Source organism: Bufo gargarizans, chromosome 1 (genome assembly GCF_014858855.1).
Source record: "Bufo gargarizans isolate SCDJY-AF-19 chromosome 1, ASM1485885v1, whole genome shotgun sequence".
Taxonomy (NCBI): Eukaryota; Metazoa; Chordata; class Amphibia; order Anura; family Bufonidae; genus Bufo; species Bufo gargarizans.
This window is the reverse complement of record NC_058080.1, coordinates 71,216,618-71,242,082: the sequence shown is the minus strand read 5'-3', so window position 1 is coordinate 71,242,082 and position 25,465 is coordinate 71,216,618. Positions and strand designations below refer to the sequence as shown.

General features: G+C 48.4%; 1 protein-coding gene across 1 annotated transcript; it reads right to left on the bottom strand.

The window, feature by feature from the left end:
* Positions 1-433: 433 nt before the first annotated feature.
* Positions 434-25,450, bottom strand: LYAR (Ly1 antibody reactive). Its single transcript, XM_044296340.1, has 9 exons — positions 25,365-25,450; positions 22,499-22,651; positions 22,285-22,399; positions 21,933-22,040; positions 18,674-18,757; positions 17,888-18,272; positions 4,793-4,864; positions 4,434-4,519; positions 434-778 (listed from the first exon to the last, which is right to left on the bottom strand). The coding sequence occupies exons 2-9, from the start codon at positions 22,618-22,620 to the stop codon at positions 644-646; spliced, it is 1,107 nt and encodes a 368-aa protein (XP_044152275.1). The 5' UTR covers positions 22,621-22,651; positions 25,365-25,450; the 3' UTR covers positions 434-643.
* Positions 25,451-25,465: the final 15 nt, after the last annotated feature.

The following is a 25,465-nucleotide window of genomic DNA, read 5'->3' as shown; positions in this document are numbered from 1 at the left end:
TAAATATCAGAGCCTCATATAAAATCAGTAATCAATGTAAAGCGTCCGTAAAAATTTGACAGTATCCCAACAATCCAAAACTGTACCAACCCTCTCAACCATGGAAAAAAGAAAAAACATACAGGCACAGCATCGTCAGTATATCCACAAGGTCAAATACAATACGGGGGAGATTTATCAAAACTGATGCAAACGGAAACTGGCTTAGCTGCCCAGAGCAACCAATCAGATTCCACCTTTCTTTCTTCAGAGCCGTTTTGGAAAATGAAAGGTGGAATCTGATTGGTTGCTATGAGCAACTAAACCAGTTTTCATCAGCATCAGTTTTGATAAATCTCCCCCAGTGTCCCTTTCTTTGTAAACCTTCCCAAATCTGGCACTACGAAGCTTGATAACACTGCCCATACATCCTACATATACAGAAGACAGAAAAGAAACTAGTTGGTTTTTTAATATTTTTTTTTGTCTTATTGATGCATCAACTGTGTCATAAATTTAGATGGAGACCCACCTTGAAATTCCTAACTTAAAAGGGGTAGGATGACTCAACATTTTGTTTTAGCCTGGGCTCATATAAAACAGTATACAACAACGAACAATGCTGAGAACAGTATACTAGAACTCTGGTTAACTACATTTGGACTTATTTCATTAGCTTTACTCTTTCTTTTAATACTCTAAATTTTGGATTGTTCTGAACTTTCTTGTTGAAGGTGGCGAGAAGCTCCTCTTCAGATCTGTGATGCTCAGAAGATACCGCGTGATACTGTGCAATGACCTAGAAGAGAATAACCAGAAATGTCAGGGTGGATCTGACCAATTCCGCCGTCAAATGGCAGATACATGGCTGCAACAGGACATCTGCGATGGTAACTAGTAGGCATTCTGTAGAATGGATAGGCAATGACTAGATTTTTGTACTTACCGTAAAATCTGTTTCTCTTCCGTTCTATTGGGGGGGGGGGAGAGACAGGCTTGACAATGGGGTATAGCTGTTGCCACCAGGAGGCGACACTGAGCACAAATATGTGAGCTCCTCCCTTCAGCTATACCCTTCCTACAGGGACTAAGCTAAAACAGTTGGTGCAAAAGCAGTAGAAGCAAGACAAAAAACAGGAAAACCAAACTATGTACAAACCCAGAACCACGCAGGCCACGAGGCCCGTAAAAGAAAGAACGGGTGGGAGCTGTGTCCCCCAATGAACAGAAGAGAAACAGATTTTACAGCAAGTACAAAAATCTAGTTTTCTCATCCATATCATTGGGGGACACAGGCTTGACCATGGGACGTTTAAAACAGTCCCAAGGGTGGGCATAAACAAGAAGCCCTCTGGCCAATCAGAGAACCGCCATCTGCAAAGCTCTACGCCCCAGAGAAGTGTCAGAAGACAAAGACGACCAGGTAGCCGCCTTGCATACCTGAAGGGCCGAAGCCCCATGATGCACCGCTAATTCTGCCCGAGCAGAATGAGCAGTAACCAGGAAGGGTGGGGCCCGGTCGCTGATGCGGTACACTTCCACAATGGCCAAAGGAATCCATTGGGAAATGGAAGTTTTAGATGCAGCCAGCCCTCGTCTCTTTTGGAATGACGAACAGGGAATCCGTCGGCCGGAAAGATGACGTCTGGGACAGATAGATGCGAACGGCTCGTACCAAATTCAGAGTGTGGAACGACGTGACAGGTCAGGACAAAATGAAGGGAGAATGATCTCTTCATCGAGATGGAATTCCGACATAACCTTCGGAAGGAAGGACTGAACAGGGGGTGAAGGACTACTTTGTCCTAATGGAAGGGTGACCGACAGGAAAGAGCCGCGAGTTCGACACCCTACGGATGGAAAATTTTGCCAGCAAAAAGGCCACCTTGTAGGACAGGAAGCGAAGCGACACATGCTGCAAAGGCTCAAACGGTGAAGACTGGAGAGCGCTGGGCCCTAGATTAAGATCCCAAGGATTCAACGGAGGACGGAAAGGGAGCGCAGCATGTGCGACCCCCTGCTGAAAACGAATGGAAAGAGACGAAACTTTCCCTTTGAGGGAGCTGAGAGCCAGCCCCAAGTCCATGCCCGACTGCAGGACAGACAAGTCGCGGCAAAGAGAAACGAATTGGAGACAGGTGGTGACGCTCGCACCAACTAAAGTAGGACTTCCAGGTCCGGTGGTAGATTCGGGAAGACGACGGCTTTCTGGCACGAATCATGGTCTGGACAACAGCATCCGAGAAACCCTGAACCATTAGTAGGGAGGCTTCAACAGCCATGCCGTTAAATGTAGAGACTCTAAATTCAGGTGGAAGATCGGTCCTTGCAACAAGAGGTCCTCCCGAAGAGGAAGACGCCAGGGTTCGTCGGCGAGGAGGGCGACTAGAGATGCGTGCCACATTCAGCGTGGCCAATCGGGGGCAGAGAATGACGGGCAGACCTTCGGACCTGATCTTCCAGAGGAGACGCGGACTGAGAGGAAGAGGGATCACGTAAGGAAACGTGAACTGACTCCACGGGATCACTAGGGCGTCGCACGCCAGGGCCATGGGATCCCTGGACCACGGGACGAAGTTCTCGACCTTGTGGTTGAAGCAAGAGGCCATGAGATCCACATCCGGCCGACTCCATCACTCGCAGATGGATAGAAAAACTTGCGGGTGAAGAGCCCATTCTCCGGGATCAAGAAGCTCCCGGCCGAGGAAGTCGGCGATCCAGCTGTCGACGCCGGGGATGTGAACTGCCGATAGCGCCGGAACATGGCTCTCCGCCCAGCTGAGAATCAGAGCTGTTTCCGCCATGGCTGTCGGGCTCCGCCCTGGTGATTAAGGTACGCCACAGCCATGGAGTTGTCGAACTGAACTCGAACCGGACGCCCCCAGAGATGGTCGGTCCAATGCAGCAGAGAGACCAATCGCTCTTAATTCCAGAGTGTAGATTGGGAGGGAGTGCTCCTCGCGTGACCACACGCCACGTCGTTGGTAAAAGACATGTCGCTAAAGCCCCGGCCGAACTGAGATGCCCGCCGGGAGAAAAGAACCCGCGGGGAGTCGATGTGGGAGTATGCCACAAAGAAGCTGGGGCCTCAATTAGCAGTGGCCACTGTGGGGCAGAAGACCGGAAACACAGAGAAGAAGGAACGGCCCTGAGGAGATGGGGCATTGCGCACCGGAGGCTGCTCCAGTCCTACCCCATCACAGGAAAAAGGCGCATGGAGGGGACAAAGCCTCTGTGGGGGAATCGCTCAATGTAACCTGAGGGGGGGAGAAATACTTACTCGTCCGGCTTCTTCTGCCCTTCTGGCTCCAGCCGGATCACGACCTTCGGTGTGTGGCCCCTTGGGGAGGGCTCCTACACCAGAGCAGGGGACCTGTAGTGGGTGGCCGTGGTTATCCGAAGGATGGAGGGATGCAGAGGCTTTAGGAACCTCTGGTCCTCTTTGACTTCTGGAGACTGTAAAGGAGAAGTGGGTTTGGGGACCCCCTGGTATCCCGTCTCCTGGGTGGGAGTGCAGGCAGCTAGGACTGCCTGAAATCCCTCTTTAAAAAAATAAAATAAAATGGAAGAAAATTAGCAGACCAGCAAAGCAGGGATGTCTGCCTCCTACAGACACTAAACTAAAATTGATTTAGCCAAGTCCCTGTAGGAAGGGTATAGCTAAAGAGAGGAGCTCACACTTTTGTGCTTAGAGTTCGCCTCCTAGTGGCAACAGTTATACCTATGGTCAAGCTTGTGTCCCCCAATGATACGGATGAGAAAAATACTTTGGACACTGTAACCCCTTTAACATGGTCTCTCTCATAGCCGACTGCCAGTCAAATAACTAACTACCGCATGAAAATAAGAATAGTGCATGTGTAAGTCATCATATTTCTCTGCTTTTCCATAAAGAACTGACAGCTCTGACTTAGGCTACTTTCACACCTCAGTCATGGATCAGCAAAAATGCTTCCGTCATGATAATACAACTGTCTGCATCCGTTATGAACAGACCCGGTTGTATTATCTTTAAAATAGCCAAGACGGATCCGTTTCCTATTGCGTCAGAGAAAAAAAACCTGCGATGGGGACGCAACCAAACGGAACGGAATACATTCTGGTGCACTCCGTTTCGTTCAGTTTTGTCCCCATTGACAATGAATGGGGACAAAACGGAAGCTTTTCCTTCCCCCCGCTATTCAGATCCTATGATGGATCTCAATAGCGCAAAGGGAAAGCGCAGATATGAAAGTAGCCTTCTAAGGGCAAGCAGTCATGGTTCGGTGGTATGACGGCTAGTGAGCATCATGCTTGGGTCCTATTAATTGAAACAGGACCCATACACGATACCTGCTGGCCGTTGTTTGGTAACTGTACCACACAGCGTCTCTCCATGTGCCCTGTCAGATAGGGAAGGAGGTAAACTTTAAATACAGACTCAAGATACTACAAGCCTGGCGAGTCTAGGTTACCTTTTTCCGGAGTTTCTTGATAGGCAGTTCGTTGTCAGGAGCCTGCTTCAGCAGTGCCCTGATTGTTCCCTTCCAGTTGAATTTACCTGCAAACATAAGAATTGAAAAATCACTCACTGATCTGTTCTGTTCTCTCTTCTTTCAAGTTCTTAGTTATATTTTAGCTAGGGAAGCTGGGCGATGACCAATGCGGTCACAATTACCGCTCCCCACTGGGTTCGCCGCTCAGCTTTCCTACAGTTTGAACCTGTTGAATGCGAGGATATATATTACTGCATCAAGAGGCATAACTGCTGAGCGACGAGCAGTATGCCAGTCTTACACCGGAGTCGGTGGCATGACGTTAAATCCGCCTTTACCCTTTTTCCCGCTGTCCTCTTCACCATCGTCATCAGCCCCGTTCTCGTCTGCCTCCGCTTCCTGTACTTCTCCTTGAAATAAAATCAATGTGGATTTGAATAAGTCAGTTCGTGATGGCAAAGAAACAACTTTCCATAGACAAAGGCACAGACGCATGTGTGTGGCGTAAAAAGTCATGAAACGGCAACAGGAAATGGCTTGATGCATCCCAAGAGGCATGGCAGTATATTCAGCAAGCATATGAGATTTCACCATGTAGGATGTCGAGGCTCACCCCAATGAAGCCATGAGCATGCCATCCTAAAGGCGGTGTCCCAACACTGGAAGTGATGGTAGATTGCCAGGGTATGCCATCACTTTCTGACCAGTGGGATACAAGTGCCGAAACTCCTCAGAATGAAGCAAAGGCGTGGGGACTGTAAAACCCGCATTAGGCATTTAACAATAAGAATTAAACCATGGATAGCATAGTTCCACAAACTCAAAAAATTTATATCTTTTCCATATTTACATAAAGGGGTCGTCTCACTTCAGGAAGTGGCATTTATCATGTAGAGAAAGTTACAGTAATACAAGGCACTTACTAATGTATTGTGATTGTCCATGTTGCTTCCTTTGCTGGCTTGAGTCATTTTTCCATCACATTACACACTGCTCGTTTCCATGGTAACAACCACCCTGCAATTCAGCAGCGGTGGTCGTGCTTGCACACGATAGGGAAAAAGCGCCGGCCTCTCTGGTAGCCAGGACTGTGGGGGTTCGCATCAGATGGCGCTTTTTCCTATAGTCTGCAAGCACGGCCACTGCTGATGGATTGCTGGGTGGTCGTAACCATGGAAACTAACAGTGTATAAATGCAATGGAAAAATGAATCAAGCCAGCAAAGGAAGCAATACATTAGTAACTGGCTTGTATTTAGTTTCTCTACATGATAAATGTCATTTGTTGACGGGAGACAACCCCTTTTAATGGGTTGTCCGAGTTATATATAAACTCGTGGCAACCCCTGTTAGTCGCCTAAAATAACAAATGAGTAGATACTCACCCGTTTTCTCTGCCGTGTATTTGAGCGCTGTGCTCTGGTCCTCTCGCTGATGACGCCATCCTCTTGGCTGCAGCAGTGACGTTCTGTGCACAAAACACTGTTGCAGCCAATCACTGGCCTCACCCACGTCTCTGCTGAGACCAGTGATTGGCGCCAGCAGTGACCTGTCAGCACAGAACGTTACCACTGCAGCCAGAAAAACAAGTAGCAGTGGTGAGGCCCAGAACGCAGCGCAAGAAGGAACAGAGGAGAAAACAGGTGAGCATCAATTTGTTATTTTAGGCCATTTACAGGGGTTGCCTGAGTTTTTATATAAAGAGAGACAACCCCAACTTGCAGTGTACATGTGTATATTACTTGTGGTTATGTAGCTTGTGTTACAGACCGGTCACTGGTATTGGGCATGGGTATGACGCTGGTTGCTACAGGGATCTATGAACATATCCATCAGATCTGAGCTCAGTGACTAGATCACGTAGTAGCTAGAGGGACCATAAAATGTTTAGGTTATTCGCATCTGATAAAATGATGACGGTATATCACTAGGATCTTGAGTACATCAAAGACACTGACTATTCAGCACTCCCCCTGTTCTGTTTTCCCCTGCACAGCTGCACCCCTATCGGTGGAGGGGAACTGGAGCTGGTCCCATTCACTCGAATGGGTCTCTGCTGAAGATCTGTGCGAGACGGGTGGCTGGGAAGCCTCTGTGCAAGGAGAACGGTGAAGGAGATGCAGCACTAAGGCCTCCTGCACACAAACGTGTGCGCTCTGTGGCCATATTGCAGACCGCATTTGCGGATCCGCAATACACGGGCACAGTTCCGCGTGCATTCCGCATCACGGATGCGAAACGGAAGCACGGAACTGAACCCTACAGAGTGCTTCCGTGGGGTTTCATCCTGTACTTCTGTTCTGCAAAAAGATAGAACATGTCATATCTTTTTGCAGAACGGCCGGATCGCGGACCCATTAAAGTGAATGGGCCCGCAATCCGCTGCCCCACGGACTATGTTCGTGTATTGTTCGCAGCACATGTTCGTGTGCAGGAGGCCTAAATCTGAGATGAGCCCCTACTTTCTCATGATTAGTGGGGGGTCCCATATTCTAGGGGTATCCTATTTAATAGAGGAGTGCACGTCCTCTCCTGCGGATTATCTAGTGACCAGGAACAAGGAGACGTGGCCTGCAGATACAAGCTGACGTACACTGTCATATAGAGGAGCAGAGAACAATAGCATCAGTCAGAGATAATTTCAGGCTCTGCTGAGGCAGGAACTCGTGATCTCTGTCTTGTGCGGTCATTATAGAATCATTGTACTCAGCATGCAACTGTATATCAAAGTACGAAATAGGAAGGACTATAACACATGCTGCTTTCAGCAGAATCAGCCAATGACCTCATGGACCCTGTCTGCAGATTTACTGTCGTAGGGGAAAAAGAATCAGCCATGTAGGATTTCAACAGGGTTCCCGCAGGGCATAAATTGGTTTACTTCCATTGCTTGTATATGGTGTGCAGTATGCCCAGATTAAAGTGAACCCCTGCCTTTAAAGTAGTCTTCTAGGAGCAGAATATTGATGACGTGTCCTTAGGATAGGCCACTAATATCTCATCACTGGGTGTCCTTTTTCCGACACCCCTGCCGATGAACTGTTTAAAGAGGCTGCAGCCCTTCCTAGGCCAGTGACATCACGTTCATCGGTCACATGACCTATGTGCATTTAAGTGAATGAGCCTGGGCTGCAATACCAAGAACAGCCACTATACAATGTACGGTGCTGTGTTTGGTATGCTGTGCAGGGTTGAGCGAATCGGGTTCGGATTTCTGTATCCGAACCCAATTTTTAAAAAAACTACATTAAGAATATCGGCTCCGCCCTACTGTAAAATGTATCGCCTCTGCGGAGGCCTTTCTGAAGTTTCAGCAAATATTGCGAGACTTACCTCATCTTGCCTCTAGCACATGTCAGTTTGTTTATTCGCATAAATTACTGTATCAAAATACCCAGCTGAACTCGGCTCTAAGCAGAGGCGATACTTGCTGAACCTTCGGAAAGACCTCCACAGAGGCAATACATTTTACAGTAGGACGGAGACCATATTCTTAACAACGTTATTAAAAGAATCGGGGTTTGGATACAGCAATCTAAACCCGATTCGCTCAACCTTAGCTGTCAGGAGTGCCAAAATCTCTTTAAACAACTGATCATTGGTGGGAGTTGCACCACAACCCATCAGACATCAATATTCCACTACCCGGTTTTAAGGCCCAAAATTCTTTCCCATCAGATTTCTTATTATATCTTTATGGAGTCAGAGCGGGAGAGGGAACTGTTCTTATTGAGTTTCGTGTATATCACTGTATGCAGCAAGCTCCCTCTAGTGGCGGCAGAAGACAGAAAACATGTCCCAGAAACAGCGCCACTCCTGTGCATGGCTTTTGTCTGGCACTGCAGCTGTTCCATTGGCGTGAACAGGGCTGAGCTACAACTCCACACACAACCTGTGGACAGGTGTTCTTACAAAAACACAGCCATGTTTTTCTAAACCCCTCTTGGTGGCATTTTAATTTTTTTCACTTTATTTATTTTTTTCCTACCCACCTTTCAAGAGCCATAACTATTTTACTTTTCCGTTCACATACCCGTATAAAGGCTTTTTTTTTTTCAAGGTAAAGTTTGTCACGCATATATCGTCTTTTTTTTTAGATTTGGTCTACAAAGCCATGTAAGGGCTCATTTGTTGTGGGGTGGGCTGTAGTTTTATGGGTATTTTGAAGCACAACTTTAAATTTTTTGGGAGGAGAAGCAACAATGTAATACTGCCATCGATTACCTGATGAACGAACAACTGGAATCTTTCATCAGGTTTAAAAATCATTGTTGGCGACAGATGTGCTGTGCAATCACGATCTGCTGGCGGCAAACAATGATTCTGTATGGGGTCGAGCGATGGCATTAGGGATCTCTCCTCCCCATACTGGGGAGGAGATCACTGCATGTCTTCAACACTAACGAGCAGGCGGTTGCTGGAAAGGAACGCTTCCTTTCCGACAATCGCCTTGATGATCTCCTCGTATAATATAAGCCTTACACCAGTGATCTCCAGTCTGTGGCTCTCCAGCTGTTGCAAAATTACAACTCTCATCATTAACTCATCTTCTAGTTGTAGTTCTGAAACAATTGGAGAGCCACAAGTTGGAGAAAGTTGGCTTACACTATGGACTGTAATACTGTAGTGTGGTAGTCTATGGGAACCACACCTATAAGCTGAAAAGGCTTTTAAAGGGGTTTTCTCATCTCAGACAATGGGGCATATTAATCGCTAGGATATGCCCCCATTGTCTTATAGGTGCGGGTCCCACTGCTGGGACCCGCACCTATATCGATAACAGAGCCCCGAAAGTGAACGCACTGCGCACCCGCCCTCCATTCATTTCTATGGAGCCGCAGCATGCTCCCATTCACTTCTATGGGAGAGGCGGGAATTAGCGCTTGGTGGTGGACGGGGTCCTCTAGCCACAGCGCTCCCCGCTCAGTTCTCGATATAGGTGCGGGTCGCAGCAATGGGGGCATATCCTAGCGATATTCCCCCATTGTCTAAGATTGTAATACCCCTTTAACCGCCTCCGGACCGCCTAACGCAGATGTGCGGTCCGGAGGCGGCAGCCCTGCGCACGACGACGCATATACGCGTCATCTCGCGAGGGCCGGGATTTCCTGTGAACGCGCGCACACAGGCGTGCGCGCTCACAGGAACGGAAGGTAAGCGAGTGGATCTCCAGCCTGCCAGCGGCTGTTTTGATAACAGCGTCTAATATACCTGCTACCTGGTCCTCTGGTGGTCCCTTTTGTTAGGATCGACCACCAGAGGATACAGGCAGCTCAGTAATAAGTAGCACCAAACACCACTACACTACACCCCCCCTGTCACTTATTAACCCTTTAGTAACCACTGATCACCCCATATAGACTTCCTGATCACCCCCCTGTCATTGATCACCCCCCTGTCATTGATCACCCCCCTGTCATTGATCACCCCCCTGTCATTGATCACCCCCCTGTCATTGATCACCCCCCTGTAAGGCTCCATTCAGACGTCCGCATGTGTTTTGCGGATCCGATCCATGTATCCATGGATCCGTAAAAATCATACGGAAGTCTGAATGGAGCCTTACAGGGGGGTGATCAATGACAGGGGGTGATCAGGGAGTCTATATGGGTGATCACCCCCCTGTCATTGATCACCCCCCCCCTGTAAGGCTCCATTCAGACATTTTTTTGGCCCAAGTTAGCGGAAATATATATATTTTTTTGTTTGTTTTTTCTTACAAAGTCTCATATTCCACTAACTTGTGTCAAAAAATAAAATCTCACATGAACTCACCATACCCCTCACGGAATCCAAATGCGTAAACATTTTTAGACATTTATATTCCAGACTTCTTCTCACGCTTTAGGGCCCCTAAAAACCCAGGGCAGTATAAGTACCCCACATGTGACCCCATTTCGGAAAGAAGACACCCCAAGGTATTCCGTGAGGGGCATATTGAGTCCATGAAAGATTGAAATTTTTGTCCTAAGTTAGCGGAAAGTGAGACTTTGTGAGAAAAAAAACAATATCCGCTAACTTATGCAAAAAAAAAAAAATTTCTATGAACTCGCCATGCCCCTCATTGAATGCCTTGGGGTGTCTTCTTTCCAAAGTGGGGTCACATGTGGGGTATTTATACTGCCCTGGCTTTTTAGGGGCCCGAAAGTGTGAGAAGAAGTCTGGGAGCCAAATGTCTAAAAATGCCCTCCTAAAAGGAATTTGGGCACCTTTGCGCATCTAGGCTGCAAAAAAGTGTCACACATCTGGTATCGCCGTACTCAGGAGAAGTTGGGGAATGTGTTTTGGGGTGTCATTTTACATATACCCATGCTGGGTGAGAGAAATATCTTGGTCAAATGCCAACTTTGTATAAAAAAATTGGAAAAGTTGTCTTTTGCCAAGATATTTCTCTCACCCAGCATGGGTATATGTAAAATGACCCCCCAAAACACATTCCCCAACTTCTCCTGAGTACGACGATACCAGATGTGTCACACTTTTTTGCTGCCAAGGTGGGCAAAGGGGCACATATTCCAAAGTGCACCTTTCGGATTTCACCGGTCATTTTTTACAGATTTTGATTGCAAGGTACTTCGGAAAATGATGATTTTTATTTATTTTTATTTTTTCCTTACAAAGTCTCATATTCCACTAACTTGCGACAAAAAATAAAAAATTCTAGGAACTCGCCGTGCCCCTCACGGAATACCTTGGGGTGTCTTCTTTCCAAAATGGGGTCACTTGTGGCGTAGTTATACTGCCCTGGCAATTTAGGGGCCCAAATGTGTAAGAAGTACTTTGCAATCAAAATGTGTAAAAAATGGCCTGCGAAATCCGAAAGGTGCACTTTGGAATATGTGCCCCTTTGCCCACCTTGGCTGCAAAGGGGCACATATTCCAAAGTGCACCTTTCGGATTTCACCGGTCATTTTTTAAACATTTTGATTGCAAAGTACTTCTCACACATTTGGGCCCCTAAATTGCCAGGGCAGTATAACTACCCCACAAGTGACCCCATTTTGGAAAGAAGAGTATGAGACTTTGTAAGAAAAAAATAAAAAGAAAAAATCATCATCATTTTCCGCTAACTTGTGACAAAAAACGAGATTTTTGTATAACTTACCAGTAAAATCTCTTTCTCGCTCTTTCCTTGGGGGACACAGAAGACCTTGGGTATAGCTCATCTCCATAGGAGGCGTGACACTAAGTGAAGACTGTTAAGCCCCTCCTCCACAGCTATACCCTCAGCCTGGAGAGAGAGACTGCCAGTTGCGTGTCCAAGTAGTGAAAAAAGGCAAAGTCCAAAAATGGAACCAACAAGCCAACTACCCAACGGGTAAAACAACTCGGAAACCGTGTAAAGAAAAAACAAGAATGGGTGGGTGCTGTGTCCCCCAAGGAAAGAGCGAGAAAGAGATTTTACTGGTAAGTTATACAAAAATCTCGTTTTCTCGCCCAGTTTCCTTGGGGGACACAGAAGACCTTGGGACGTTCAATAGCAGTCCAAGAGGGGAGGGACCACAGCACCAAGGCGAAGCACCCGAAGGCATCAAGAAACCACCGCCTGCAGACCAGGCGGCCCAAGGCAGCAGCCGCCGAAGCCCGAGCATGCACCTCGAATAACTCGGTAAGGAGGAGTGCAAGGAAGACAGTGACCGCCTTGCAAAAAAGGAGGCACCGACCGCTCTGGTGAAAGGAACGGTAACACCAAAAGCATAACCCAGCCCCTGGTGCGGCAACCACAGCAATAGCTACTCTGAGAAAGCGGAGGAAAGGCACCTTTGGAGGCCGTCAACCCCGTGCGCGGACCTCCAGAAACACAAGAGACCGAACGTCGACAAGAGTCGGAGATCTCCAAGTACAAACTGTAAAGGCCCAAACAACTTCCAACCGGTGAAGTGTCCGTTCCCGGGGAAGACAAACACCACCTTCAGAAGGAAGGAAAAGACGGGATGGAGAACAGCCCCGTCCCGAGGAAAGACATAAGACTCGGAACAAGACGGGTCGCCACTCAGACACCCGTCAGACACGATGGCTACGGAAACACAACCGTACAGGACAGAAGGAGTAGAGAGAACCTCTGTAACGGCTCCAAGGGAAAGACTGGAGCGCCAAGAGCACAGTATGTAGTCCCCAGGGCGGTACCGGAGGGCCGTACAAAGGAAACCAAGAGCCGCTCCAAGGAAGGAGGTCATGACAGGCCCAGAGGGCTGGGGAATGCTGAAAGAGGAAGGACAGCGCCGACACTCGACATGCCAAGCAACAGAGTCCCAGTCCCAGTCCCAGGCCGGACTGGAGAAAGACAGAACCATGGAGAAAGAATGTCAGAGTGGGGGAACCCCAGCTTCCCACAGAACCCCAGGCAAAAAAACCCTAAGTCCTACAACAGACCCTGGACAAAGCACAGCCAGGAGCGACGACTAGCGTGCCCGCTGGAACCGCTTGGGCGAGCGGGAGAAAACCCAATGTGATCAGGCGCAGACCAGTAACATGGGCCGAAAGGTCGGCAAACCGATCCCGTCGCCCCCGAGCAACGTCGTCCCGCATCCACCCGGAGTGGGGTAGCATTAGGACAGACGGAAGGAACTGAAAGGGTCCACCCAGCATCAGACAGATGCCAGGACCCAACAGGCTAAATTCCATGTCGACGCAGTCACCAAGGAAGGTGTTCTACAGTCTCGGCGCGGGAGATCTAAGGACAATCTCGACCGAAAGGTAGTCCTCCCAGGTACCGAGAAGGTAAGTTCACAGCAGGACCATTACCCAGAATGGAAAAACGCAATCTGCACCCAGCGAGAGGACAGAACGCGGTAGACCCGGAAACAGCTAGTACTGCCAGTGAGAATGAGGGAGACGGTATGAGACCACAAGGAACACCGGAACCATCCAAGTGAACAACCATGCGCTCCCCAGAGGCAGAAGCCACAATCGGAGTGATATGCCCCGAGCGGGAGACAAAACAGAGCCTGCGAGAAAAGCAATCGAGACAGAGGCCGGCAAAACACCCTCCAATCGAAAGGAGGAGTGGGCAACAGGGAAGCCATAGGACAGCTCAAGAGCAGAACCCAAGAGAAGCTGGGTGACCTTCCCGAGAAGAGCGTCCCGAACCTGGTAGCAGATCAGACTGAAGCGCAGAAGGCGCCAATAGGAAGGACACATACCACACTGCATCCGAAGAGGAGAAAATGGTAGTAGGCGAGGGAACCGTAGTCCCGCCAGAGTCAATGTAGAATCCGAGGGGCGCTGCGAACAGCACTCTTGACCATGTGACCGCTTACGCAGGGAAGCAATGCTGCGGGAGGACGAATGGGTACGCCTCTAGGAACCACAAACACAACCCAGGTGGAAGAGCCCACGAACATGGTGGACACCGTCACAACGGGACCGCAATATACAATCCAAACTAGAGAACGAGTACCACCCAGCTCAGTGCAGTAGACGGCAAGTAGGGCCCATCCGGAACAGGTGGATAGAATGATCTCTTCAGAGCGTGCAAGGCCAGCGGCAAGGAAGGGAGGCACACGTTCGAGCAGCCCCGAAAGCAGTGAGAAGGCCAACCACCTACAGGAGGAAAAGGCATACACGGCCCAAACAACGCACAGAGCGCACAGAACGTCCGCTCACTGCAAAACATCACTCAGCGAAGAGGGACAGTCACAGAGTCCCAGTATCCACAGAAGAGCAAAGTGCAACCGAAAGGGGAGTTCGCACAAGACTAGTACGGCATGCGACCGAACGCAAGCAGTCCACCCAGAAAAGGGGGAATGTACCTGGCAAACACCGCAGTCGGCAAGAGTGCAAGGCCCGCCCCAACAAGGGGGGCGACGCCCAAGGCCAGTACCCACTTCAGAGAAGCAGGACATACCATATTCCGCCTAGACGGGGGTCATGCACATGGCCGCACGGTATCCAACAGGAATGTAGAAGGTCCACCTAGTGAAAGGGGGACATGCACAGGGTTATCCTAGCATCAAATGATTGTGCAATAATCCACCCAACACCAAATTTCGTGAGAGTGCAACTACTCCGCCAATGAATGGGGACAAGTACCAGTTCAGCACAGACAAGGACAGCTGTGAATCACGTGAGCGTGCAAAAGTCCGCCCATGGAACGAGGGGCGGTCATGCACAAGGCCAGTACCGTATCCAATAGGAGTGCAAGCATTCCACCCCTGTTAGAGGCCATCGTATCCGGCGAGAGTGCAGGATGCCGCCCCGAAGGGGGGGGGGGGGGGGGGGGACATGCACATGGTCAGCATCGCAACCAGGGAGAGTGCGAGCACACCGCCAAGGATGGGGATCATGCACAAGGCCAGCAATGTGCTGGTGAGAGAACAACCCCAGTCAGCGAGAGTGTATGTATGCCGCCCGCGGCAAGGAGGCATGCCCATGGCCGGCAGCGAATCCAGTGAGAGTGCAGCACACCGCCCATGGAAGGGGGGGGTCATGCACATGGCTGAAAACGGATCCAGCGAGAGCGCAAGCACCCCGCCATGGAAGGGGGTCATGCACATGGCCAGCAACTTACCGGCGAGAGAAACAACCCCAGTCAGTGAGAGTGTATATATGCCGCCTGAGGGAAGGAGGCATACCCAAGATCGGCAGTGAAGCCAATGAGAGTGCAGCATACCGCCAATGGAAGGTGGTCATGCACATGGCTGGTAGTGAATCCAATCCAGCGATAGTACTGCGTCCTGCCTGCGGAAGGTGGTCATGTACCTGGCCAGCACCGCACACGGTGAGAGTACAGTATTCCGCCAATGGAAGGGGGTCATGCACATGGCCGGCAGCGAATCCAGTGAGTGCAGCACTCCGCCTATGGAAGGAAGCCATGCACATGGCCGGCAGCGAATCCAGGGAAAGTGCAGCGTTCCGCCTATGGAAGGGGGTCGTGCACATGGCCGGCAGCGGACCCAGTGAGGGTGCAGCACTCCGCCTATGGAAGGAGGTCATGCACATGGCCGGCAGCGAATCCAGGGAAAGTGCAGCGTTCCGCCTATGGAAGGGGGTCGTGCACATGGCCCGCACCGAATCTGGTGAGGGCGCAGTAATCCGCCTAAGGGGGTCATGCACAAGGCCAGCCCGCAGCCAGGGAGAGTGCCGTATCCAACCTAGGAAGGAGGGTCATGGCAGGTACCACAACTGGAGAGGGTGACGAATTCTGCCTATAAAGGAGAACAGGCACCTAGCCAGAGCCGCAGCAAGGGAGTGCTACATGCCGCTCATGGAAGGGGGGGGCATGCATACAGGCAGCACTACTGAGATGAGACTGCCGCGTCCTGCGCAGCCCACAAGAAACTACTCCGTTATTCCTCCATTTCTTATAATGATAACACAGCCTCCCTGAGGCAGGCAGGGGGACACCATACAGGGGCACAGGCTCTCTGAGGAAAGGAGGGCCAGCCAAACAGTCCCATTGGGAGCCGGCCAGTAGCCAAAGGGTTAAAGGATCCGGCCTGGGGGCGATGCTGCGATCCCCTGGGGGCGGGGGGACCTCCAGGCGGGAAGAATTCGCGCCTGGAGAAGATCCCGCCCCCTCCAACAGAGGCCGGAATTTTGCGGCCTAGTAGGCCGAGAAGCCGGGGCCTAAATTTTTGCGGCGCCCGAGGCCGCACAGTGTTCAATGTACCGGCCGGGACCCGAGCCAGAGTGGCGCATTACACACCGGGCGCGGGAGCCCACCCCGCGGCCGGAAGATTCAGGGGCCCGGATGGAGCGCCGAAACTGCGGCCCAGCAGGCCGCGAGGCCTGGGCCAGAATTTGTGACGCCCGGCCGACCGGAATGCAATGACGCCCACCCCGCGGGCCGGAAGAGTCAGGGGCCCGGAAAGTTGTGCCGGAGGTGCGGCCCAGCAGGCCTAAAAACCTGTGCCAAAATTTGCAGCGCCCGGCCGGATTGTACATGCCGGCCACAGGAGCCCACACCGCGGACCGGAGGCGAGGCCTTACACCCCTGCAGTCAGGAACGGGCCCCAGGCCCTGAACAGCGCACCTGGTAAGGAATGGGGGGCCAGATAGGGAGCCGCTGGGACGAAGAGCTGGCACTCTATGACAAAGCGCCCTGAGTGCAAGGCCTAATGCACAGAGATAACGCAGGCAGATGAATGATCAACCGCGGGCACGATCCGGCCCTCAGGTGACCGGACGCCGCCCCCCCAAGGGAAGAAGGGGGGCAATGCGGCTGAACCTATTCTGATGGAGGTCAGAAGGGGAGGAGAGGGAGCAGGGAACAGCCGCCCTGCAGCACCCAGAGGCCCCAGTATGGGGGTCCAGCACGCAGGAGAAAGGGGGGGGGGACGTAGGGCTGGAGAAGCCTCTCTCTTACCACAGCCGTCTTCACCCTCGGTCAGTTCCAGCAGGGTCGCCCCTTCAGCTTCTGGCACCGTAGTGGCAGGACGCTGGAAGAGGGACTTGGCGTGCGGGCGACCCTTGCGCTGGCGGGATGCAGGGGAGCTGGGCTGCCCTGGTCCACCTTGCCTTCTGTGGGGGAGGCAGCAGTGCGGGAGACCGGCACTGGCGCAGCTCGACCCCGGGAGAAACAGAGAGGTCTAGTGCGTCTCTGTTGTCCCTTGTATGATCTGGAACAAAAATAAAATAAAAATAAAAAATAAAAATTTAAACAAGGAGAAAAGAGCCCTGCAGAGCAGGGAGTGTCTTGCCTCCTTGGACACTAAGCAAAAACTGGCAGTCTCTCTCTCCAGGCTGAGGGTATAGCTGTGGAGGAGGGGCTTAACAGTCTTCACTTAGTGTCACGCCTCCTATGGAGATGAGCTATACCCAAGGTCTTCTGTGTCCCCCAAGGAAACTGGGCGAGAAAATAAAAAGTTCTATGAACTCACTATGCCCATCAGTGAATACCTTAGGGTGTCTACTTTCCGAAATGGGGTCATTTGTGGGGGTTTTCTACTGTTTGGGCATTGTAGAACCTCAGGAATCATGACAGGTGCTCAGAAAGTCAGAGCTGCTTCAAAAAGCGGAAATTCACATTTTTGTACCATAGTGTGTAAACGCTATAACTTTTACCCAAACAATTTTTTTTTTTGCCCAAACATTTTTTTTTAATCAAAGACATGTAGAACTATAAATTTAGCAAAAAATTGATATATGGATGTCGTTTTTTTTGCAAAATTTTACAGCTGAAAGTGAAAAAATTTCATTTTTTTGCAAAAAAATCGTTACATTTCGATTAATAACAAAAAAAGTAAAAATGTCAGCAGCAATGAAATACCACCAAATGAAAGCTCTATTAGTGAGAAGAAAAGGAGGTAAAATTCATTTGGGTGGTAAGTTGCATGACCGAGCAATAAACGGTGAAAGTAGTGTAGTGCCGAAGTGTAAAAAGTGCTCTGGTCATGAAGGGGGTTTCAGCTAGCGGGGCTGAAGTGGTTAAATACATTCCGTCCCATCCCTAGATGGCCTATCCAAAAAACCCCTTCAAACCAATGCTTGTACCTTTTGAATCATTACGTTTCTTCTTTTGCCGAGGTGCTTCCTCCTCTCCATTCTCCGAGACCTCTTCCCCCTCACATTCTCGCTGCTGCTGCTGTTTCTTCTTCTTCTTCTTTTTTCCTCTAGTCTCCTCATCATTGGCGTCATCATCACCATTCGCTTCATCTTCCATCTTCCGCTTTTTCCCTTTCATTTTTGTGCCATTCTGCAGCGGCTCCTCTGAGTTTAGATCTTTTTTCTCTCTTTTATTCTTTTTCTGCCTTTCCTCTTTACGGTCCCGCTTGCTCTTCTTCTCGGTTTCCTCAGTGGCTGCAGAAGACTCAGATTTACTCTGAGCCTCCGAAGTGTTAGATGCCTTTGGCGCATTGTTATTAGCGTTATCTTTTTGCTAAGAAAACGAATAACAAGTGTTAACGTTAATTTTAAACTGCGATGGAATAAAAACACTAAAGACAGTCCCCAAACTACATTTTTAAGAAAAATGTCTCATCTATTCAAGGGAGGAACTTCTAGTATTTCCTCCCGGCTCTATTCCCCAAAGCAGAGAGTCACTGCAAAGACTGGTGGAACCGTTGTGTCTGGGTGCCTTCACACGTGGCGGAAAAATCTGCCAGAAAACACACAAGGGCGGACTTTGTTGCAGATTTCATCCCTCAAATGAATGGAATAAAACTGCTTTAGAAAAACTGCAACACATCATTATTTGCAGAACATGCCATTCCGCAGCGGAACATGGGGCAGGAATTAACCTAGTCTTTATGCTGCGTCATCAGATCTAATAATACTTACATTACTTGTGGCCTCTGAGAAACACTCCCACACGGCATCCTGCACGGCTTGATTCTGGACTTTTAAACAGTTTATCATCCAATTCTAGAGGGAAAAAAAAGAAAACCTGGTTAAAAAGCATCTGTCAGGATCAGCCCTATTAAATGAGGCATAAAGCCTGGTAGGGCTGACCCCGCTGAGTAAAAGCCTACCTCTGCAACGCAGGTGGGTTACTTCATTCTGGAGGGAAAGTACACATGCAAATGAGCAGTTAAGTGCTCTGAAGGCGGGCCCGAGCCGCTCTGTGCACCCCTGCTCCTCCTTCCTGACTGACAGGACTATGCAGTAACCAGACCCTATCAAGTGGGAGGAGCAAAGGGTGCACAGAGTAACTTGGCCCCGCCTCCAGAGCGCTTAACTGCTCATCTGCATATAGATTACAAGTACCTTCCCTCCAGAATGAAGCTGCTGATTGGCATAACAAAAAGGTATGATTTTAATCAGCTGGGTCAATCCTACCGGGCATTTTGCTTGGTTGAATAAGATTGATCCTGCTCTTTACTTTATTTTCAAGGGTTTCAATAGTTATTCCCTATCCTGTGTAACTTAGATTGTGAGCCCCATTGGGGACAGCGTGATGCTGATGTCTGTAAGGCGCGGCAGAATATGGTAGCGCTATATAAGTGCGTAAAATAAAACAAATAATAGGGGATAACTTCACATGACCGGAATACCCCTTTAATTAGTCTCCCTTCTCAAAAATTATATTTCTTAGTACATGTATGCTTGGGAAATTTGGGCTCCAATTAATATGGCTACCTATATAGGCATTGTCACCAGGGCTTCTGAAGGGAGAGTATGCCTACAGTCAGTATGTGCTGCAGTCTTCCAGTTATAGATCGGGAGAGCTGCTTCCAGAATTACAAAGGCAATGCTGATTTCCTCCAAAAACCGCACCCCTCCGGTCCACAGGGTGTAGCTGGTATCACCACTCATCAGCCCCATTCACGTCAGTGGAGCAGAGCGTCAATACCACACACAACCATGGACAGGAAGAAAGCAGCCATCTTACTATTTTCTAAGCCTGTACAACCTCTTTATTAACCCTTCCACCTAAAGTCATCTTGGGCCAAACGCCGGAGCCCCTTTTCAAATCTGATGTGACACTTTATCTGGCAATAACGGTGGGATTCTTTTACTTATCCAGGTGATTCAATTATTGTCTATTCATGATGCATATAAAAAAAAAAAAAAAGAATATTTTAGAAATGTGCCATTTTGAAAATTTTAACTTCTCTACTAGACAAAGTACGTTATAATTTTCCAAACAAACTTTTAACAGAGTTTTCTCATCTCAGCAAATAGCATTTGTTATATAAAGTTAATACAAGGCACCTACTAATGTAATGTGATTGTCCATATTGCTTCCATTGCTGGCTGGATTCATTTTTTCCATAACATTATACGCTGCTTGTTTCCATGGTTAGGGCCACCCTACAATCCAGCAGCGGTGGTTGTGCTTGCACACTATAGGAAAAAGCATTGACCTATGTGCGCTCCCACGGTCCCGGTCACCAGAGAGCCAGGCGCTTTTTCCTAGTTTTAATCCGCTGCTGGATTGTAGGGTGGCCGTAACCATGGAAACAAGCAGTGTATAATGTGATGGGAAAATGAATACAACCAGCAAAGGCAGCAATATGGACAATCACAATACATTAGTTAAGTGCCCCTGTATTAACTTTCTCTACATGATAAATGCCATTTGCTGAAGTGAGACAACCCCTTTAATTTCTGGGGATGTTAGAGGGCCCAGAGGGTTCCGAATAAGTTTTTTTTTTAACCCCCTTAGTGACCACCCATACGCCTTTTTACGGTGGTCACTAAGGGGCCTTAGGCTGGGCCGCCGCGTTTTTTTACGGCGGCCCAGTCTAAGCGGGGAGCGCGGACCCGGCTCTCACATGAGAGCCGGGGCCCTGCTCTAACAGCCCTGACCGGCAGAAGTGCCAATCCGGGCTGTTTAACCCTTTACATGCCGGGCGCAATGGCGCCCGCCGCACGTAAAGTGGTGACAGAGGGAGCGGACTCCCTCTGTCTCCCATCAGCACCCCGAAAATGCGATCGCGGGGTGCTAATGTGTTGTGAAGCTTACCTCGCTTCAGATCAGGGCCCCGAGTCTGTCTGCAGTTCTCTCCAGCAGGCTGTGCCTCTCTGGCGCAGCCTGCTGGTCAATCTTTGAATAGCATTGCTATTGAAATGTAATGCCTTATAGAGATAATTCATTACATTTTAAAAGCAATCAAAATGCTGCATATTATAGTCCCCTTGTGGGACTTTTAAGTAGTTTAAAAAAAAAAAAAAAATAGAAAAGAAATACACATTTATTAAATAAATAAAAATTCCATAAAATAAAAAATATGATTTTTTTTCCCACTGAAAATACGCTTTTCAATGAAAAAAGTTGCAAAAAGAAAAATCAAGCCCTCACACAACTCCATAGAAAAAAAATGAAAAAGTTATGGGTCTTGTGAAGTGGCAATGCAAAATCATTTTTTGGGTTAATAAAAGGGGTTTTATTGGAAAAAAAGTTATAGCTCTTGGAACGAGACCATGAAAAAAGGAAGAAAAACGCTTGGTCATAAAGGCTCAAACAAGCTTGGTCACTAAGGGGTTTAAGAAAATTTCCAAAACCAATTTTTTTTTAGGGTCTAGTTCAGCTCCAGAGGGATCTATATGTCAGAAGCCCCTCATAAATCACCACATTTTAAAATACAAACCCCTCAAAGTTGAATTTAGGAAGTTTATTTGTTAACACTAAGTGTTTCACAGAATTGAACTCAAAATGGAGATTCAATTTGAAAAGTTCAATTTTTTTGCATATTTTAAATTCAAATCTATTTTTTAAGAAGACAGCAGGTGATTTTTATCAAGTGAGCTGCGTGAGGGCTTGTTTTATTGCAAGACGAGCTATAGTTTTTTTTACTTCTTTTATTGGTACCATTTTGGGGTACATATGGCTTTTGATCTAATTTTACCCCATTTTTCAGGAGGCTGTATTTTGTCAGTCTTTTTTTTTGGTAATCCCTTCCCCCAAAACACCCGCAAACCACCCCACTGTGGCGTAAATCTGTACAAATTCCGCTCCCTCCCACCCCTTTGTAACCGCCCCCACCCTGTTCTCGGGATTGTTGGTGGAATGGTCACACCACCTTGCTAGTAAGGTTTCTACATTACTGCTCCATTATATGACATCACAGCTTAGTATTACAGGACGGCGACCTACCTGGAATTTCGCCTTCTTTCTGGGAACATTCTCATATGTACTAATCTTACTTAAAATGTTCCTTATATTGTCACTAATGTTCGGCTTCTTCATCGCTTCATGGATTCTCTGGAAAACCAAAAACATTAGTAATACAAGTGGGAAGACAAAAGTAAATCATTGTAAAACCGTGGAACGAAAAAGCAAAGCATTTGCCCAGGGCAACCAATCAGCACCAAGCTCTCATTTTCCAAAGGTCTGCTTGAAATGGAAGAAGCAATTTGATTGGTTTCCCCAGTAATACATGGTGACCATATGCCACCAGTATAGGTTTTTATACCTGTCCATTTCTACCATGAGGCCCGACGCTCACCTGAATCCACTGCTGCTGCTTCACATCCCCTTTGTTGGCCTTGGCCTCAAAGGCTTTGCCGCCATATTTCTCATCCTCGGTTAGACACTTCAGGTGGGTTTTATACTTGTCTCCCCTGTATCACAGACACAAATATAAGGAACGGCCACAGATGTGAACACGGCTATGATTAAGAAGCTTCTCTATCTGACAACTACTTTGGAGTTGGACATACCAGAAATCTTTACCACAGTCAATACAAGAAAGACACTGACAGCTCCGGCAGCTGACGAGATGTTTCTCCACTTGTGCTTTCTTCAGGGATTCACCACAGCCATTGCAGGTGAAGAACACCATGGTGAGCCTTACACGCAGGAGAGCCTCTCACCTATAGAAAGGATTTAAGGTAGTCACTGAGAAATCCCTCGTTTACAGGAGGTCCCACTACCTGATACACCAGGGCTGGACACAACCCAGAAATCAGGTCCACAAACCTCCAGTGATCCATTGGTCCCATGCATCAGAATTCAGATGCACGGGTTTAAATGGTAACTAGCATTCTACACAACTTTGGATGAATAGTACAGATGACTACAGGAAACTTTGTAATATAACATCAGATAAAAATGCCTTGTTCACCGATTATCTGCTGCCCCCCCCCCTTTCCTAAACTAACTTTCTCTCTTAAATTTGTGAAAAATCCATCTTGTGAGACTATATTTCCCTTTACAAGAACCGATGAGCATTTGCAGAAACACTAAGGATCATTTACGTTGTTTTGCGCTGGTCTGCGATTCCCCCTCTGCACTGGTGAAAGATGTGCATAATTTACTAAGAGACGTGCGCCTTGTCATAAATAAGGCTAAAACTGGCGCAAATGCAAGTGAATATGCTGCGGCTGATGCCGTGGCCCCTGTCATGTCCCCGCCACTCACAATTGGCGAGGCTGGAGTAAGGCTACTTTCACATTAGGCTGAATCTGTTATGAACGGATCCGGTTGTATTATCTCTAAAATAGCCATGACAGATCCATCTCTAAAACCACTGCAAATCAATTGGGGACTGATCCGTTTTCTTTTGCGTCAGAAAAACCGGATCCGTCACCATAGACTTACATATAGAGTTTTATGCTGTTTCTTGCTCCGCATCCCATGAGACACTCAAAAAAGGCTGCTTGCAGAGCTTTTGTGTGCATCATGGGAACGCAACCAAACGGAAGGGAATACATTCTGGTGCAGTCCGTTCAGTTCAGTTTTGTCCCAATTGACAATGAGGGGGGGGGGGAAACTGAAGCATTTTCCTCCGTTTTTGAGATCCTATGACGGATCTCAATAGTGGAAAGGGAAAGCGCAGATGTTAAAGTAGCCTAAAATGCTGCGTGCGACAATAGTGTTAAAAAGTTGCAAAATAGGGTCTTGCAAACTATTTTAAGGAGGCCACTTTTTCTAATGTAACTATCAAGGAAGGTTACTGGATTCTATTGCAGGATTACCTGCTTCAGCCTACACCATTCAAAGGTCCCCTAATGAACCAATATACCATAGGCATTGGAGAAACGCGTTGGGACGCGACTTGGGATCCAGAAAAGAAGAAGCCTGGCATATTATAGGGTAAATATAAGGGATTCTCAGGGTTTAGCCACTGAGAAGTGGGGTCACCCCTTTCGGGGCGGGTGCTCCGCTTGTAGGCTGGGGTAGTACAAAGGGGAGGTCAGGGACAGCTGACCTGGCTTTATACAAAGACCCCACTTCTCTTTAGAAATGATGCTGATATAAAAGAACCCTTGGATCATCAAGGAGAAGAGATTTATGAAAAAGGAAAACCGTATGTGCCTCCTGATTACGGTACATGACTAAGTAGAGATGGGCTTAACACTGCACAGACAAGCCCCTCCGTTTTCTCATTTACCCTATAAGATTTTATACATTGAGATATTGATGCTAGGTATATGTGAAGTAGTTACTGGATAATAGAACATATAGATAGTTTTGTAGTTTTAAAAAGATCAGTAAAATTTAATTTTTAATAGGGGTATTTTTTTCTGTTAGCAAATAAGTGACAGACAGGAAGCAGAATCTACTGCCGCCATGTCTAGTCTATGTAAGGTGACCACTTGTTTAACCCCAAGAAGGTGGGACACCCTAGACCACTGTCCCTCAACTCCGGTCCTCAGGGCCCACCTGCCGGCTATGTTTTCGGGACTTATTTAGTATTGAGCAGGTGATATGATTAGTGTCAGTGCATCAGGACCTACCACAGGTATTCATGACCGGTAGGTGGGCTCTGAGGTACTCTATCCTAGAGCACACCCCCTCATCTAGTAATGGTGAGAGGCGAGAGACCTAGAGTGAGCTGTGCCTGGGCTGGGAGCGCTTCCCTCTCCTTCAGTCAGACATAGAGTGACATGTCGGCCGGCTCTAGTGACTGAGGGGGAGAGAACCTCCGTCAGTCTGTGGCTGCAGTGCACGCTGATATCAGAGCGTGGAGGACAGGGAGCCAGGAGACCGGACTATCCAGCCTAAATCTGGCCACCCTAAGTCTATGGGGAGACATCATGGTCGTCTCCTGCCAACCGAGAATTAGGGATGCAGCGTGCAATGGAGAAAGCCACTATAAAATGCTGCATACAATATGGGGTCATCTATCAAACTGGTGTAAAGTACAACTGGCTTAGGTGCCCATAGCAGCCAATCAGATTGCACCTTTCATTTTCCAAAAGAGATGTCCAAAATGAAAGGTGGAATCCGATTGGTTGCTATGGGCACCTAAGCCAGTTCTACATTGCACCAGTTTTAATTGATGACCCCAATAATGGTCAGATACGGCGCTATCACTGGTGTACACATATGGCGGCGGATTCTGAAATTGTAGGCACACCTGCAGTGAGCCCCATTCTCACTATCCTTAGTGCACCCGCAGCAGTCCATGCCATGAGGGCTCCAGCACGCAGTGTCTATATGTCTCTATATATATATATATATATATATATATATATAGGCGCACACCTTCCCCTGTTCTTATCTGTGCACGGAGGACAGGTCTGCCGCCTCCACACCGGGCACGTACTGCTGTCTCTTTACAGTCCTGAATTTTACACTCACCTCCAGTAAACCACGTGCGCCTCCTCTGCAACGGCCGCTGTTTACTGAATGACGTCACTTCCTGTAAACCCTCCACGCAGGGAAACCGGCTTCGCTGTGGG

Bases quoted from the DNA above. Each gene is read 5' to 3' on its own strand.
- LYAR (XM_044296340.1), bottom strand. From the start codon at position 22,620: ATGGTGTTCTTCACCTGCAATGGCTGTGGTGAATCCCTGAAGAAAGCA. The intron at 22,041-22,284 runs GTGAGCGTCGGG...TTGGTTTTCCAG, and splicing joins AGCAGCAGCAGTGGATTCAG to AGAATCCATGAAGCGATGAA. The intron at 4,520-4,792 runs GTAAAGGCGGAT...TTATGTTTGCAG, and splicing joins AGAGGACAGCGGGAAAAAGG to GTAAATTCAACTGGAAGGGA.